We start from the raw sequence: 18,925 nt of genomic DNA on the forward strand, positions 1-18,925 counted from the left end.
TAGGAGAAGTTCCATGAAAAATAGCCAATGGCTATTCCTCACAAGTTCAATAGTGTTTAAAGATTGGATTACAGCCAATGGCTATTCCTCACAAGTTCAATAGTGTTTAAAGATTGGATTACAGCCAATGGCTATTCCTCACAAGTTCAATAGTGTTTAAAGACTGAGTTACAGCCAGTGGTTATTTCTCACAAGTTCAATAGTGTTTAAAGACTGAGTTACAGCCAGTGGTTATTTCTCACAAGTTCAATAGTGTTTAAAGACTGAGTTATAGCCAATAGCTTTTCCTCACAAGTTCAATAGTGTTTAAAGATTGAATAACCATAGTGTAATAAAGACACAGATTTTTTTCTTTTTGGTTCATAGCTGAATATATCATCTTACAAATAACTATCACTACTTGAGGAAAACCTTGTTAAAAATACAAGGTAAACCAACACACCTTTTGTACTGTTCTAACCTTACCCTTAACTAGAGCGCTAGGATATGCTACGTTCAGTAAGGTCACATCCCTGTAAGTGTAAGTGCAGCAGCCTCCAAGTGAGAAGAGCGTTCGAACCCTCCCTGCCCCATCCCCTCCAGAGGCTCAGACAGCCAGTGCTTCTGCCTCCTCAGGCTGTTCTCCAGTTAGTGCTGCTGGCCCCCTGTTCCCTCCATGTGGTCACAGCTTGGCTTAGGCACTTCAGCCTTCAGGGATATGTGGGATTGTACATCCCATTCTTTAAATCAAACAAAACAAGTTTTAATTAGTCAAGTAGATATCTTCTTAAAGGAAATTTTAAATATATTTACCTGATTTGGATCAAAAGGGAAGGGAATCGGGATTGGAATCTACAAGAAGGAAAAAAAAAAGGTGAACTGTGAGTGAACCAAGCCAGGCTTGTTTTCCTCTGCTGTTTTCTGTTCTTCATTCATGCAGCACCGTTTTAGCCTTCTGTGTGTGCTGAGAGTCTTAGGCCTCTGGGCCCAGGGTGCCAGTAAATAAGGCTACTGTCCTTCGGGAACTCTGGATTTGATATACTATTTTTCTTTTAGGAGCTATAATTATTTTGATTAATTAAACACGGTGTCTAAGGTTCTGTTGAAGGTTCTTGCAACCCCACCAATTTCTCTACCAGAGACCACTCTGCTCTTTTCTGAACCCAGGCGCCCTCTGCTGGCCGAGGGAGCTTCCACATCACAGACTAAGGATTTCTTTTTGTTGCTCAGGACCTGTCTTTGGGGGGTGTTTGACTGACAGCCCACCAGTGTTGCCTTTGTGTCTGGGAGCATGTATCAAAAGGACCCGTCATGCACTTAGTATTTCTCCAGCCCTCACTGAGACGATTATAAAGTCCCAACTATTCAGAGACACTGAGGGTGTCAGCAAGAAGGTCAAAGTAATGTTTTGCTTTGACTTTTGAGAAAAAGTTATAGAAACCCGAGGAAACTTTTCAAGAAAAGTGAGCAACAACGTGATCTTCTTAAAGGAAGTTTTAAATATTTACCTGATTCGGATTAAGAGGGAAGGGAAACGGAACTGGATTCTATAAAAAGAAGAAAAAAGGTGAACTGTGAGTGAACCAGGCCAGGTCCGTTTTCCTCTGCTGTTTTCTGTTCTTTATTCACACAGCACCGTTTTAGCCTTCTGTGTGTGCTGAGAGTCTTAGGCCTCTGGGCCCAGGGTGCCAGTAAATAAGGCTACTGTCCTTCGGGAACTCTGGATTTGATATACTATTTTCCTTTTAAGAGTTATAATTATTTTGATTAATTAAACATGGTGTCCAAGGTTCTGTTATAGAAACCCGAGGAAACTTTTCTTTTTAAGAAAATCGAGCAACAACGTGATTTAGTAACAACCAAGAATGCTGTCACAGAGGCTGCTGTTCACAAAGCCCCCTTCGTGGTCAGCGCCGTCAGCACAAGTGCCTGTGGACTAGGCGCCGTGGACCATGGGACTCCTGCTACAAGCCGTGCTGGGGGAAGAAGACTGAACAGCCGACAGCTTTTCTTTTAACGTGTCCTATGTCTGGGTCCGGAATGTTTGATAGCCACCATCCCAAATGATACTCTTGAGACTTCCCACACCTTGCTTACCAGAGGAGGAGCCTGGGGGAAGGGAAACTGAGGAAAGAAGGGCGGGATTTGTGGTGGGAGAAAGTTGAATCTCTGTGAAAGGAAACGCAGTGTGAATGGCTCTGACCGCAAACCACAGCTTTTAAATGATGAGCATCCGTTTGGAAAGTCAAGCTTACCTGTTCACTGGAGCTTCCTCCAGATTGGCCAAGCTTGGAAACAAGAAAAACAACAAGGTAAAGTGGCTGGCAACCATATCTTATCCATGAAGACATTTTATTTTATATGAGAACAGCAAAAAAGCCTGCGAGCATCATGCCTGTCACCTCTGAAATACATTACATATTTAACAGGGAAATGCTGAATTAATCTTGTCCAGTGATTTAGAATGCCAAGCACTTTTCAGCTTTAAAGTTACATCCAAAACATGTTTTCATTTCCTTTCCTGGGTCATCCGCTGCATGGCCCGCAATGGTTTAGTTTCATTTCCTTTCCTGGGTCATCCACTGCATGGCCCGCAATGGTTTAGTTAGCGTCATTGCTGCTCTAGATTGGTTTTCAGGATGGAGACGTTCAAAGGAAGGGAGTTCGAGCGTCAAGTCTTTGAATGGTCTCCCATTCCTTTGAAAGCCCCCTTGTTGACCAATGTGCATGGATGCTTCTCCGGTGCTGGGCACGGTCTATGACAGGTGTGGGGAGCGTGGTTTTAGTCCGTGCATAAGAAAACGTCAAGCGGCTGGCGGTGTGGTATCACTGTGTTCTGTGTGTTCTAAGATGCTGTCAGAAAACATGTCATTATTTCACTCGTCACCTGCAGAGCAATGGACGCGGTGCATCATCACACTGTGACCGAAACACATGCTCATTTCCAGAGACACTAACAGGTGAAGAAAGCACATACTAAAACCAGCGAAATATATACACTGCCACAGTCCCATCGGCATAGTGCTCCTACAGAGACAAGCCGTGCGTCTTGTTTGGAACTTCAGACAGTAATGCTTGTCTGGGCTAGGAATGTACCTAGATGGAAGAGCATTTGCCTTGGTGTGGAACGCCCTGGGTTTGGGCCTTAGCACTACCAAGAACACACTACACCAACAATTCTTGTTAATGTTGCAAGAATCGACTGTGACCCTAATGTAACAAACAGGCTGGCTATCCAGGCGTGCTGCACACAGGCATAGGTTGTTACTAAAATCTTGTTTTCCAAAATGATACAGTAAAGACATCCATGGATAATATTTTCATGAGCTGCCGCACTCCTGCACTGTGTATTTCAGACGTAAGTTTTTAATATTAGCTTCTAAGCAGTTAGGTTCTAACCAGTGTGGGTAGTCTTAAATCTTCCTCTCTGTAAAACCAAGTCTTTCAGGCTGCAGTCTTGGTGTTGGGCATCTTTGAGAGGCGCCTTTTAAGAGAACCCTGGATGATGTGGGGCTCAATCCAACTACTAAATTTCCATCTGGGTCCCTGTAGAGTACTTGGTTTATATTGCCGAGTTTACTAAGTGCTTTTTATTGCAAGTGGGACGATATGTGTTTTGGAACCACTTTTAATCATTTATACACTCTGGGGTTGTTCAAACTCAGCTGACAGGGAAAACATGAGTTCGTTCCTTGCCCAAGGTCAGCATCTAGCTAAGGTCTCCAAAAGCAGACCCTTACACCCAGGAAGGTTCCTGATCTCGTTGCACTCACAGACTCCTCTTTCCTCTTCTGTGAAGATGTGGGATGCTTCCTAGCCCAGAAATATGAAGCCTCAGTGCTGATTGAAGGAGCAGCTGAGGAAGTACTCACAGGGATGGGCTGAGCAGTGGCGGCGCTCAGCAGGGCGGCCAGGAGGAAAACCTTCATTCTGAAGGGAGAGTCTGAAGTGAGGGACGTCCTGTTTCCACGGTGAACAGACAGTTTGGGTGGACATGCTGTCAGTAGTCAGGCTAAATCTTGCCTCCAGATTCACATTCTTTTTTAAAGCTTGAAAAACTTTTAAAAGCTTCAAGTACCTTTATACCAGTCATTCTCTGGCTTGTTATATTACCTCTCAGACCCCCCCTTCCTACACCTCAGCCATTCTGCCTTTGAAGTGACTCGCGATTGCCATCTCTGTGCATAGATCTCTTGTTTTTAATGTTACAGTGGGGAAGTGATCGGTTAAATGGAGAGAATGCTTTTACAGAATAAAGCTCCTGCCTGCAGGAGACTGAGCAGCCCACGCGCCCTGGATGCTATCCTTGATAATTACAGTTCTTTAGAAAGGAAGCTCTGTGAGGAAACTTTGCAAGGCCGAATGGGCTGATTAGAATAAGTACAATGTGAATAATTCAGTAAAGCAACTCAGCACGATCTGCTCTGCCCGGTGGGCAAACCTTCAGACTAGAGAGGTCACGCTTGCGTTTTAAACTACGTCATTGTCCTATGGTCTCTGGCAGCATGTATCCCCAGCATTTGGGGCAGATTCCATCTGTCAGCTACTGCAGTATACTGAAACTCGGTGCTGGCTGAGTTTATATCACTTTGCCTGAACACAAATTTCTTTTCATCTTTTCTGTTTCATATTTTTCCTTTGTGAATTTTCTAGATTCACACTCTAAAAATTCTTTCTTATTTTGATAAGTGGACATAGTAAAAATCATTGAACTTCCCAACCCAAGACTGTCCCACTTACTTTGAGCAGTATAAATTATATTGCTTTAATTACCTGTACTTCCAATGGTCCTCAGAGCTGCAGATCCGGGAAGCGGTGTGGCCTGACATCCCTCCACCTGGCTGGTATTTAAGCTGTGGTGCTAATGCCTGCATGATCACGGGCAATATGACTCACACACTCAAGGCTAAACTGAGCAGTTGGCTTCAGACCTGGACTCCGGTTTCTAGATGATCACAATTATCGAGATCTGCTTAAAGACTGATTCTGAGAAGACAGCTTCATGGCCTTGGTGGAACCAGAGCGATTCTCTAAGGCAACCAACTCGTCATTAGGAACTGACCACTAAGAACGTGAAAGTACTTCTGTGATCTGTCTCCTGGGATCCTTAGACCCAGGGTAAGATTTGAACATCTCCATTCTTAGGATTTTCATTTCGAAATGAAAATTATTTTCAATAATTTTTAGTAAATGTTTAGATGGCATCCTTAATATTAAAACCAGTTTTCCTTATTTTAAAGTATTTTTTTACAAAGTTGCCTCAGAGTAAAATAAAATGCAGGTCTAATTGACACCTGCTAGTATAATTATAAAATGTGGTTTCTAAAATTTAGCTTCTAAAAATTGGTTTCTAATTAGGACATTTTGGTATATATAAACATATTCTGAAGTTTAGAATAATTTCTAAAATTAACTTCCTATTTAATGAAAATAAACAATTAGATTTTGGTTGGTCAAATTGCACTTAATTATCTAGAATGGATATGGTTTAATGTGGTTTTAGTTAAGGAGCAAGAGCTTTATTGACCTCATAAAAACAAAAACAAAGATAATTGTATTGATAGCTTCTATTTCAGTAGAAAACTACATAACCTGTTTCTTTCAAATATTATAAAGTGGAACACAATGGCTTCCAGAAACTTTTGGTGCCTCCCTTTAGACGCTGGAAAACAGTGTGGTGTCGTTTATACTTTTGTGCCCCAGTTTTTAGTGTTGCAGAAAAGCCCAAAGATTTTTCTAAGACACAGTCAGGCCATAGGAGTGCTGCTGTCTGATGGCCCCCACGGCTCATCATTTGCCTCCTTCTCTGCCACCCACAAGTGCTACTGCACAGAAGTGGGAAGTGGCTGGCTACAGCCACGTAGAGTCACCCGCCCACTCGGCTAAAAAGCAGTTGAATTCAACACCCCCCACTGGAACTTACATTAGGACAAAGGATACTCATGATTAGTTTGTAGCAATTTGTTTGCTATGGAAAACATCTCAGTCTTGTCTTTAAATGTGCTTTTTATTTCGAGCAGGAAGCAAGCATTGTTTAACAGAAGCCCTGGGTTGGTCTTTACTTTTAATTGTTTAAATAAATAACTGGAAATCAACTTGTGCAGACATTTGAGGGCTTACAGATTCTTTATTAGACATTAAGATACTGAACATGAGGCATGTTAACCACAAAAGAGCAAATTCCCGCGTCCTTAACATGCATAAGGTATATGGACAATACAAACACATTTTCATGTTTTATAATTGCCAATTATAAAAGTAGACATTACTGTGAGTTAAACTGTTCCCAGGCAGTGCAGTCCTCTGTAGACATTGACCCTACTTAATGTTAAAGTCATATTTCCTAAGGTAATGTTAAAGCCCGGCACATGTGCATATCACCATCAAGCAGTTACTATCATTGTATTCTCTTACATGCAAACAAATATTTTGCTAACTATGAATCTATAGTGTCAGGGCTGCATGGATTCAGAGGTGGTTAAAGCAGAAGAAGAGGCTGATGGGAAGTTACGAGTAGTTCAAATCTTCATTCAAAACAGGAGGTTTTCATCTATGTCTTCTGTAAAAATAAACAAGTAAATGAATGGATAAGTAAATGAATAAATAGATGCACTCTTAGAAAGTCGCCTGGGAAGAGAAAGGCAGGCGAGAGTTGTGGATGTGCGAAACCATCCACAGACAACAGGGTAGTGGTTCTCACAGAGTTTGAACGTTTGAAGCTGTCTCTAGGCTTCCAGAATCAAAGAGTCCCTGGGGCGGACAGCTATCACGTGGATGCCTAGGCAATGCTTCTGGAATTCTTTGTACCGCTGAGAACCACCAAGGGCAGGCAATGGGAGGAGCAGGCCAAGAAGCGCTGTGTAGGAGGGACACTAAGGTGCCATAGAAAGGGTAGGCGTCTCGGCATAAGTGGCCGCAGATCAGGTTTGGATGGCAGATGACACAGCCTCCTCTGCTGGCCACAAGACTGCTCTGGATCAGGTAACCTTTCCAGGACTGCCTGGACACCCTGTCTCTACATCAATGGACCCGTGACTGTCTTCTGCCTTTGGTCTGCCTTGCAGTCTGCATAGTCCCCTCCCTTAGTAGCACATTCTTTGACATGGACTTTCCTTCACTCCTTCCTTTTGAACCCCTTCTTCATTCTTCTTTCTGAACCCCTTCTTCAGTACGTGTTATCTACATGTGTGATGCCTTGGTGTTCAATCATAGACCTTTGCCCCATAACTTAATACAATTTTGTTGGCATAATAATTCTCTTCCTTAGCATTGATTAATTCCCTTATGCCCAGATCTCTCTTTTTCTCTTGGTGGGGATAAGCTCAGGCCCATGCATATTTGAGGTAAGAATTCTGCTACTGAATTATTCCCAGAACTCTCTTCCACACTCTTTTGCAATTATGACTCATATCTTGAGGTAGGAATCGTATTTGTTTTGTCAGTGTTAACAATTCAGTGTGTCCAAGTAATCTGCTCCTGTCGTGTTTCCTGCCTCAGAGGAAAAGTGCCTTGAGCTACTTTGCCTGGCCCAAGGCGGAACGGGGACACTGTAGGCTTTCTCTGGATTCCCTCAGCTGTCTGCTCCCTCGCTCTGGGCCTGTTAACTTTCTTTTGCTGTTACCAGGCATTGCCCACTTATGCCCCAAACCTGCCCCATGAGAGTATGCTTCTATTTTAAGGTGTCTTGACCGCATTACTTATTTCCCCACAACCACTTCTGAGTCAGGTCTTATCTGCTCTTGGATTTACCACAGCATCCTCAGACGTTCTTAACTCGCTCTGCCCCGTGACCACAGGACTCTCTGTTGATCACACCCCAACACCCCTGGAGTAAAGTCTTTAAAGGGCTCAGGAGACCCTGTGTGGGCTGACATACCCCACCAGTTTCACTTGGAAAGATTTTTTTTTTTCTAAGAGTGATGTGAATAGATATAATAGTTGGTGTATTGGTTGGGCTTTTGTCAGCCTGACACAGGGTGGAGCCAGCTGAGAAGGAACCTCAGCTGAGAAAATGCTCCCATCAGATTAGCCTGTAGACAAGCCTGTGGGGACCCGGCTCACTGTGAGTGGCGGACCCCTACCCCTGGCCAGGTAGTCCTGGGTTCTATAAGAAAGCAGGCTGAGAAAATCATGGGAGCAAGCCAGTAAGCAGCACTCCCCCCATGGCCTCTGCATCAGCTCCTGCCCCCAGGCCCCTGCCCCGAGTCCCCTCAGTGATGACCATGGCCGGAGAGTTGTAAGATGAAATAGACCTTTTTTTCCCCAAGTTGCTTTTGGTCGTGGTGTTGATCATATTAACTGAAACCCTGACTGAGGCACATGGTGTCAGCATCACGAGGACCCTTCCACCACTTTTCTGAGCTTCTTTATTTCTGCCAAAGAGGAGACTGACCGAGGGCAAGAGGCGCGCCCGCAGCTGGTAATGGTGGGCCTGTGCCCTTTAAGCATAGCTGGTTTAGATCACAAGCAGTTGAAATTCTGGGAAATGCTGGTCAAGTCTGTCTCCTCCTGTGCTCTTACTAGTGTTCACAGGGAAGAAAGTGCATTTATAAAGACATGGCATTCTTTCTTTGCCTTGCCCCACGTTTTCCCAAAGTGATAACTTGTTTGCTTATTCTAAGGGAACATTTAATGACTGCCTTATTGGCTTAGTATGTGATAATTCTTTCCCAGCTTCAAAACAGTGTAACGCCAGCCAGACCACAGTGACAAACAGGGCCATTAGTGGCTTTGGAGTCACTGGGCTCTGACCTTTCTTACTCCTCCCAGTGCAGAGCCTGGGCAGGCGGACTCTAGGAGAACCCCCACACATTTGTAAAGGAAACAGAGAAGAAAAACTCTTTTTCCTTAAGTAAATGAATGACTTTAATTCAAATTTGCCTTTTTTTATATCAGGTCTTTAAAGTCCCAAGTCCCGTAAGAAAACAAAGGAAAATGATCTGGCCCAGCTGAGCTCCTCACGTTGTTAACAGTGGGCTTCAGCTGCACTTGGGGATGCTCTGTCTTTTCAGCAGGAAGCTGAAAAGGCAGGTTTAACCACTTGAGGGATATATTTGAACTTGTATAAATACTCTGCTTGGAGAATAGATATTAGAAAGGAAATTGATTGTTTTTATACCAGTCTGGGTCTAATAGCTTATTCATTTTTTGTCAGTACTAATAGAGTACAGTTTCCAAAATGGTTTCCCATGATCTCCCTTGGCCCGTGTTCCCCACATGAAAGCAGTGTTGTCCTGTGAGACCACCAGAACATGTCAGAAGGATGTGGACTTCAGCCTCAGGTTACTAAGGGTAGGTGGCACCATCTGGTGGGATTTTTACAAATAGTCAGGTGACTAGAAGCAGGTCCTGCAGTAACCTCTGCACCAGCTACCAGGTTGGTCACATGACCCTAAGCCAGAACCACAGGGGAAAGTGATTCCCAGACTCCCAACCCTGGCAAACTGAGATGTTAGACCGCTAATTCAGGGGTGATTTGCTATGTTGTGTAGCAGCTCACGCAGGAGAGGAGCTGCTCAGAGAAATGGGCTCATCATCAGCTTTATTCACAGAGGCCGGTTGAGAGCACCAGGGTCGGTCTTCTGCAGAGCGTGAAAGGACTCAGTCCCAACACACTTGGATCTTGCTAATTCCAGCCCATTGTACATGGACATGAAGAAGAATTTTAAGATGGAAGTCACACATACAACCTCTGGGGGGAAGTCTGACCTTGGACTGTCTGTCTTTTCTTGTTGCTTGACTGTATGCTCATCTGTATGTATTTTTAGACATATCCATAAAGCATCTGATGTATGTGTGTGTGTGTGTGTGTGTGTGTGTGTGTGTACATGCATATGTGTGCATGGAGGCCAGTCAGAAGACAACCTCAGTATTGTTACTTAGGCTTTGTTTACATTGTTATTATTGTTGTTTTGAGACAATGTTTTTCTATATAGTCCTGGCTGTCCCTGTACTCACTGTGTAGAACAGGCTGGCGGCCTAGAATGCACAGAGATATAGCTGTTTGTGCCTCCTGAGTTTCGCAATTAAAGGCCTGTGTGTGCGAACACACACACACACACACACACACACACCTACAGTAGGATCTAGCTATTAAGCCACAAGACTCAGCATTTATCTGAGGAAGTAGACATTGTTCTTGACAATGAATTTACCTTCTTTAATCCCAAAGCAGTGGCCCCATTCCTTCAAGGTGATGTGCTTGTCCTTGTTGGGGTCACACTCCTCAAAGAAGCGTGTTATGCAGTGCTCCATGGGCACCAGGGAAGCTCGCAGAGGAGCAAGTTCAGAATGCGTCAGGATTCTGTAAGAGGACAATGACAACCCATTAACTGCCTGACTTGCCCGGGAGTCTTGAACACCAAGGGCATTTCCTTCTACAAGGTCACTGTGTATGCCAAGTGACTCAGTCATACACAGTGGAAAGCTGCGGGCAAGAACAAGTCGTGGTGCCTGAGACTCGCCTCTTTGCTGGGAATTGTGCATCATCCAACCCCAGTCTATATGAGCACCTGGAAGTCGGGCTTGTGAGAGCTGGCTCTCACTCACCGGCAAGCTTGGAATTGTCCCAGAGGTGGTACTTGACCCAAGTTGAGCCAATGAGATTACCTTGTGGATTTAGTTCCAGAATGAGAATAGAAGGCATCTCTGTGGGCAACCCAGAGACTTAATAAGGAAACTCAGTATGGCAATTCAGAAGCTGTGCTGGTTCTGTCTGCCATTATTTTCTAAGTGATTTTTAATTAGATTCCTAACCACAGTGGTTTGTATTTAGTGTTTGAAAATGAAGCTGGAAACATTCCCCATGGTGTCTGGAGTGTCCTGGGGTGGGAGGTGAAGGATTCTACCTGTCTGTAGGATGCTGGTCCAGCTCATTAAACTGCCAGTGCACAGGATACACATACATGTGGTAGTTTTTCTTAAAGTCCCTCAAGAGAAGCTCGATGGGATGGTCTCCAGCCAGGAGCCTCTTTTCATCCAGATAAATTTTCTTGACCTGAGATTAAGAAGGCAGAAGGTTGTCAGAGTACCAGGAAAGTGTCTCAGAATTGTCACTTGTTACTTCTTACTTGAAGGGTAACTATATGACAGAGGAAAACCTGTCAAGGGTGCGAAGCCTGACCCAGATAAAATGGATTCTTATTAACACAGCAGCCTCCTCTCCATTCCCTTCCCTTCCCCTCCTTTCCTTTCTTTTCCTTTCCCTTCTCTCCCCCTCCCTCTCTCTCTCCCTCCCTCCCATCCTTCCTCTTTCTTTTTTTGTTTTAAAATGACTCCGTAAAATAAACTGTCAGGAGCTATTTTCCCAAAGATGATAGCAGGGCCATTGTCCTAAGGATGTTTGCAGAAAGTCCCACTACCTTGAGAGCTGTTTGCTGATGGAACCTGCCTCACATCCTAACTATCTTGTTAGCAGGGACCATTGTCCTAAGGATGTTTGCAGAGAGCCCCCACATCCCAACTACCTTGAGAGCTGTTTGTTAAGCAGAGCCACAATAAGAATGTTTCCGCTTACCAGGTGTGCTGACTAGTGACCTTTGCTGCCCCGGCAAAGCCCCCCACCCCAACCCAGGTTCCTCATCCAGGGGCTATATAAACTGCTGCCACTACGCTAATAAACGGAGGCTTTGACAAGAGAATTTTGCTTGGCCTCGTTCCTCTCTCTCGCCCATGTTCTTTCAGGTTAGCACCCCTTCAGACCCTGGAATAACTGGACCTGCTGGACGGGTACAATAAACGTTCAGTTTATTGCCAGACAGTTCACACACATGAACTTACTTTTGTAGTAATCTGTCTCCTGGCCTTGAATCTATAACACTTTTAGGTGGAAGTTTGATGTGTCCATCATGGTATTTCTAGAATATGGGTCAATTTTGGCACCTGGGATACATTTACTAACTACCTGATGAAAGAATCTTCTCTTGAAACTTCTGGAATTAATGTTCTGCAATTTTAAACCTTAACATGTTGCTGCTTTTATGAGCAATTAATTTCCCTTATAGAAGAATCTGTGCCTGGTCTATGAGGGTGAAAATATTAGATTTAAACACTTTGAGCCTGCTTTATCACAGATAGAATGTCTCCCAAAGGCCCATGAGTTAGAGGCTTGATTCCCAGCCCATGACACTCATGGGAAGTGGTGGAAACATTCAGAAGTAGGGCCTAGTTGGAAGTTTCCTGGTCATATAGGAGCATGCCCTCAAAGGAGATGTGGAGAGCCCAGCACCTCTTCTTTTTTGCTTTGTTCCTTGGCCCACTATGAAGTGAATACTCCCTGATACAATTTACTACCTCAACCCAGGCCCAAAGCAACACAGTCAACATCAGTCACAGCTAGAACTTCTAAAACTTGTGAACCAAGAGAACTTTCTTCTTTAAGTTGTGTTGTCTGAGGTATTTGTTACAAGCATGGAAAGCTGATGACATAAATGCTGCATTAGTTAACTTTGCTTGATTATAGCTCTCTGTAGATGCAGCCCAAGGATCACTTTCCAGGCTGCTGCCCCATGAGTAAAAGGTGGGTGGTTTGGCTGTATTACGGAAGTTGTGGCACGGATGGTGACCACTGCAGAATGTTGATGCATGCAGGCTAACCAGATGCAGAAGGGTGGGGGCAGACTCTGCTGCTGTGCAAGCCAGTGTGATCTCACCACACCTCACCTCTTGGGTCCGGCAGACAGACGCAGAGCTAGCAGAGTGTGGAACTTACTTTGCTTCTCTGCTTTTCATTTAGATAACCGTCATGTTTGGGATTCGGTTCGTAGAGCTGCATCAGGATATTTTTGAGCCAGTCTCTCATCCGCAGGGGAAACTGAGCCACTTCAAAGTCCGTACAAGCAGGAATAGCTGGGAGGAGCAGAGAACATGATATGACCATATTTCAAAGGACAAGTCTTCGTCATAGGAAGCTCAACATCTCCTTCCTCCTTATGGTGGGCTTTACCCCCGGAAGCATGGTAGAATCTCCTAGTACGTCTTCACAACATACCGATAAAATGGCAAAAGTTCTTGGATATTTTTTGGGATTCTTCTGCCTTGCTCTTGCAAGTGCCAAGATGATGCACTCACACTACTATGACTAGCAGAGAACAATTCTATGGAAAGAAAGTCTTGATAATCTTGCGGTGGGTTCTGGGCGTCGGGATGTCTTAAGAGATGCCAGAATAATTCTGAAATGCAGTAAAGAGCTGAGAACTAGCGCTAAATCCAAGGACCAGGAATTTGGAAATGGAGGGCAAGTGGGTTGCTGATTAGCTGTAGAGGAAAAGGCTGAGCAGAGCTCCCTCTGCAGCAGCAAACCACAAGACAAATCTGCACTTGGAGAACCCCATGCTAGTCTCCAGGTGGTCCCACATCAGACACCAACTGCCAAAAGGGCTCAGCTCATCACTGTCTCCCTGGGCCTCAACACTGTGGTTACCGCTTCAGCACAAAGCTTCTGAGTGTGGGGACAAACGAAGAGAACACAGTGACATAGCAGCTTTCACGGGCTTCTGCCCAGAATGCACATGGGTGACTTTTGTCCACATCAGTGGACAGAGCAAGTCAAACAATAATACCACACACACACACACACACACACACACACACACACACGTATAGTGTGAGTGGGGTCTGTACAAGTGTGGAACTACTTATCTGCAAGGGGAGCCCAACACAACTGAAAAATTCTGGGGCAGGAAGATGGCGTTACACCTTCTGGAAGAATCTTCTGCAATACAATTCTTGGCAAAGACTTAAGTGAAATTGGAAGGAAGGTAAGTGTAATTCATAAAACCCCTGTCTTTCGTGTCTATATTACAATGGTGCCTCTGAACTCAGTGGGGAGACCTGTAATTGTTTAGGTTTCTTAAAAAACAAAAAGCAAAGTAAAACTATGGTTCCAACACAGCCCCATGGAGTCAGAATCTCCTGTGGATAAGGTCTGGGCATTCCTGAGCTGGCTTTGTTTCAGTCTGGCTTCAAAACTATATAAACCTTTTTGTTTGTATAATATATAAAATTCAGAGAGGCACAAAAATGACCCTAAGCCCACCCAGAAATGATGCTCCTAGCAGTGGTCAGTGTCTTACATTTGCAGGCTCCAAAGTAGTCCAGCTGTAGTTGGTGCCCCTTCTTGGTCCCTTCCAGCTGGCACTTGGTAGCAAACAGATGGCAGGAGCTGGCATAGGTCTGGTTGTCGGTGCCGCAAACCTAGGCGAGGGAACACAGAGAAGTGAGGAGCGCAGTACTCACTGGAGAACACATCCCCGGAACTCACGGAGCGTCTCTCTGGTAGTTGTGTTGTGCCAGTAATGTGTTCAGACAGAGTCTACTAAAATACCAATTTTTGACCTGGCGGTGGTGGTGCACGCCTTTAATCCCAGCACTCGGGAGGCAGAGGCAGGCGGATCTCTGTGAGTTCGAGGCCAGCCTGGTCTACAGAGTGAGTTGCAGGACAGGCACCAAAGCTACACAGAAAAACCCTGTCTTGATAAAACAAAAAACCCGACCCAACCCAAAACAAAACAAACAAACAAAAAAAAACAATTTTCTGATTTGGTACCAAGGTAAACCCATGATGATAATTTAACTCCATATAGATCTCCATAGACTGTAATTTTGACTGTCCCCAGGACAGAATGAATTTGAAAGTTTGCCTGCTCACTATCTTTTAAATTTTAAATATTTTATGTGCTATGGGTGTAGTGTTCTTACTACAGTCTGTGTTTCTGTGTGTGCACCCATTATGGGTGCATGTGTGTGGGAGGCTTGGGCTGATGTCAGGGGTCTTTGCTGATCTCTCCCCATCTTATTGCTGAGCTAATATGTCTCAGTTGAACCCAGAGATCATCTGTACCACTAGTCTTGCTAGTCAGCTTGCTCCAGCATCCCCACCTCGGCCTTCTGAGAATTCTGGAGTTACAAGGACACTGCCACTCCCACCTAGCATTTATGTGGGTGCTGGATCTGAACTCCCATCCTTAGGCCTGCACAGAAACCTGCTGGGCTATCTCTTCAGCCCTGCTATTAATCTTTTTCATGACATAATCAAAATACTTTGATTTCTCTGGTATCTGTTCCCACTCAATATTACTTCACATATTAGATAAACTGTGCACCTACTTAAAAATAGATTAAATTACAAACTATTTCTATCTTGAGGAATTTGTGCAGAATACTTACTTGGTCGAGGATTTTTGCAGGGGGGCAGGTTTCTGGGTCTTGGCAAACACAGTGGGGTTTCCCCTGCTGATCTGCTTCGCAAGTGTGTCCCCTTTTACACTGGAAGTTCACGCAGGAATCTAACAGGAAAGAGTGGAAAGGAAGTGTAAACACAGAGAAGTTGTATATTAAACACAAAGTCATCCAGTTGCATAGCTTCTCTTTCACTCATTAGAGAGAAAACCCAGATCCTGAGAACGCGAAGGCAGGAGGAAGACACTGGAAAGCACATGAACCGATGCTAATGTGTGGACGGACTCTGCCCTCAGACGTGTGCACGGGGCTTCGGATGTCTCCTTGCGGCAGGCTGTATCGGAGCTAGAAGAGGACAATGGCTCTCCTTGGCCCCGCCTAAGACAGTCAGAATCTGAAGTGCATGAAGAACAGTGTGCAAAGAGGCCAGAAGTTAAGCCAGGAGAATTTAACTTTGTTGAAATTAAAGATGTTTGTGGTTGGAGCAGGGTAGATTTAAGAGCAAGCGACAGAATCAGTCTTTCTCAGAACTGAAAGTGATGTTGGGGCTGCGGGAGGATAAAGATAGCTTTGTGTAAAAGCGCAACAGAACTTTTAGTTTGTAAGCCCATTAACCCACAGTTTATCAAACACATTCAAGAAATACCAACACTTAATAGAATATTTCCTTGGGGGAGATTGGGGACATGGATTTCTGGATCAGATTGGAAAAGGAGATGCTAACCCAAATGACAGGCTCCATCCCTCCCTGGACCTGTTGCAACTTGCGAAGCATCCACTCACCAGCACTGTGCCCCCTCGAGTTGCTCTCATCTGAAGGTTCAACATTTGGCGAGCTCTCTGCTTTCTTGGCCTTTCAAAACAAAACAGAATTTTAGTGTAATCAAGAGATCAGTGATTTGCCTCTGTCTTACTATGCATACAGTCACAGAGCTGTGCATACAGTCATCACTGCACTGTGCATACAGTCACTGAGCTGTGCACACAGTCACTGAGCTGAGCATACAGTCACTGAGCTGTGCATACAGTCACTGAGCTGTGCACACAGTCACTGAGCTGAGCACACAGTCACTGAGCTGTGCACACAGTCACAGAGCTGTGCACACAGTCACTGAGCTGAGCATACAGTCACTGAGCTGTGCACACAGTCACAGAGCTGTGCACACAGTCACTGAGCTGTGTGTACTATTGTCACTGAGCTGTGCGTACAGTCAGTCACTGAGCTGTGCGTACAGTCAGTCACTGAGCTGCACATGCTCTGCTCTCAGTAGGAAAACCCCTAAAGTTGCAGAGGGAGACAGTAACCCTTGGAGAGCAAGAATCATTCCATGTGAGGAAGATCACTGCTTTGGAGTTGGGTCCAAAGCACTGTCCCCATAACATTGTCTTGGGATTCTGTCACGAGGATGGAAGTCCATCAGTGACCTCTGTGGATGTGTTGATAACACTTTCTTAGCAGGTTTGAGGTGTAAGAAAGTTTCTACCTTAAATGGCAGGAAAGACTTTGGGATTTGATATTGCCTGCCACCCCAAATGGGGTCAGTTCCTTCTGGGGGAGGCAGATGGGATCAATTCCTCCTGGGGTGGGGAGCGGCAGGCAGTGTGCTGGGAATTTGCCTGGAAGGCCCAAGTGATTAAGCAGCCAAATGAAAACAGAATTTCCTCTTTTTCCCTGCTGCAATTTCCATATTTTCATAGGGCATGTGTTTGCTTTATAAAGTAGTACTTTAACTTTTATGGTTAATTCAACAAACGGTGCCGGTTCTGCTTATGCTGAAGGCATTTTGACGGACACAGTGGTTCAGCAGGACCAATGTGACCCCAGTTTTGAAGACAGCAGAATTGCAGCTGCCTATGGCTCCCTTATTGAGGTCTGTCAGAATTTTCCAGCTAGCTGCAGGGATTTTCAACTCGACTGTCTGCATTTCTAAGCCCCCTAAGCCATAGAAATCTACTTGGCTGATTCAAAGGGCAAACTGGATGTGTTCGGGATTTATTACCTATAACAAATCCCAGACAAAATAAATGTCCCAGCTGCTTACTCCCAAATGGAGTTTTTAAAAAACAAATTTAATTAATTTTTAAAGCTTCTTTTCCTTTCCTACGTAATATTCACATTTCTCTTTCATTGTTTCTTGTACTTCTCAAATACCTGTCACTCAAATCAAAGGTCTGCTTCCAAGAGGGGCTCAAACAGAGCATGCTCTCAGTTTGGTGATGAACAGACAGACAAATACATAATTGCACAAGGTGAGCATTCATAATCTGAACACTTGAAAATATGAAATTCTCTGAAATCCAGCTACTGTCTGAGCACTGACGTGGCACCAACAGCAGGGACTTAACACATGGGCTCATGTGACAGGTTACAGTTAAAATACAGTCCCATCCAAAATATTGTATGACATTATGCTTAAGCTAGAAACACGTAGGGAGTGTTTGTAAAACAAATTTCGTGCTTAAATATGGATTCTATTTTCAAGATATCTCATTATGTATTTGCACATGTCGCAGTGTTTTTGGTCCATCACTTCACAGGGGGGATGCTCAGCCTGGCCTGTATCTTAGGAATGTTCTGTGTGAAGCACACACAGCAGGGCGTGAGAGCGTACAGAGCGGTGGTGGCTATTTCCTGGCTAATGGATTGGATAAGCATCATGGTAAACAGTCTCACCCTTGGGTTGTCTCCAGCCTCACTTTTGTCTACTTTCTCATTCTCATCCGTTGCTTGCTCAGCACGTTTGAGGTAATAGGAAAGGGGATCCGCTTTCCCAGCCTCCAGGAGCTCCTGGCTTGGAATGAAATAGTCGTCGCTTGTACCATGCTTAGTGTCATCCTTGCTGCCATCATAACTGGCCAGGATGGCAACGCCGTCGGTAGGTTCTGCGGAAACTGTCTTTCCATCCTCATCCTTTTGGCTACCAGTAGCTTCGAGGACAGCTTTTCCTTCTTGGCCCTGCCACTCTGTATGCTGAATGTGCTTCGCACTGCTTGCCGTCTTGTCCTCCCCTTCTGCATTGGAGTTACCTTCTTGCTCTTGGTTTCCTTGCTCAAACCCATTCCTCTCCGTCTTGCTTAATTGAGTTGGTTGACTGGACTCTTCTAAGGGACCATCAGATTGGTCACTGTTCCCCTCCTGCTTGCTGATAGGCTGCTCCTCGGGAGGTTCTTTTTCCCTTTCCTGGTTATCACCAGGAGCACCAACGTCTCCTGGTTCCTCCTCCTCTTCTTCCTCTTCTTCTTCGGGAGCACCTGGATCTTGTTCTGGACTTTCTTCGTCCATTAAGTCTTGGTTATGCTGGTTGTTCTTGTTCAGTTGCTGGTTCGCGTCCCCTTCAGATTGCTCTTGGCTTCCCTCCCCCTTTGTGACATTTGCCTGTGGGTTGGAATCCACAGAGGAAGTAGACGCAACCTCAGGGAAATCGGTGCTCTCTGGGAGCTTCTCCTGTTGAGGAGGCTCACTCGTACCATCTTGTGCATCGATCACTCCTTCTGTCGGTGAATAGTCCAAATTCACGCTTAAATCGCCCTCCCCGTCCTCCTCATCCTTGAGATCCTCCTCAAGGCTGTAGGCTTTGTCCTGTTCTGTTGACTGTTCATGGTTCTCCTCTTCTGACTTCAGTGCTGAAGGCTGTTCAGCCTTAAAAGAACAAAAGTTTATTCTTAAAACAAATGACATGGTATTCATATTTACCGTTACCAGGTTAATATTAAGTTGTCTCCCTTCTTTCTCCATGCATTATCATCTAAACATATTTATGCCGTTCTT

At 44.7% G+C, this 18,925-nt stretch overlaps 1 protein-coding gene across 1 annotated transcript in view; it reads right to left on the minus strand.

The window, feature by feature from the left end:
- Positions 1-5,972: 5,972 nt before the first annotated feature.
- Sparcl1 (SPARC like 1) overlaps positions 5,973-18,925 on the minus strand; it is a 30,250-nt gene continuing 17,297 nt past the window's right edge. The window contains exons 4-11 of the mRNA XM_041642067.1: positions 17,831-18,796; positions 15,940-16,009; positions 15,145-15,263; positions 14,052-14,172; positions 12,689-12,825; positions 10,827-10,975; positions 10,134-10,282; positions 5,973-6,538 (exon numbers count right to left, since the gene is read on the minus strand). Of these exons, the coding sequence (XP_041498001.1) occupies positions 6,510-6,538; positions 10,134-10,282; positions 10,827-10,975; positions 12,689-12,825; positions 14,052-14,172; positions 15,145-15,263; positions 15,940-16,009; positions 17,831-18,796 (1,740 nt within the window). The 3' untranslated portion in view covers positions 5,973-6,509. The remainder of the gene's footprint in view (positions 6,539-10,133; positions 10,283-10,826; positions 10,976-12,688; positions 12,826-14,051; positions 14,173-15,144; positions 15,264-15,939; positions 16,010-17,830; positions 18,797-18,925) is intronic.

Source organism: Microtus oregoni, unplaced genomic scaffold, assembly GCF_018167655.1.
Source record: "Microtus oregoni isolate MIOR12 unplaced genomic scaffold, Mior012 000072F_ref0000427, whole genome shotgun sequence".
NCBI classification, from domain to species: domain Eukaryota; kingdom Metazoa; phylum Chordata; class Mammalia; order Rodentia; family Cricetidae; genus Microtus; species Microtus oregoni.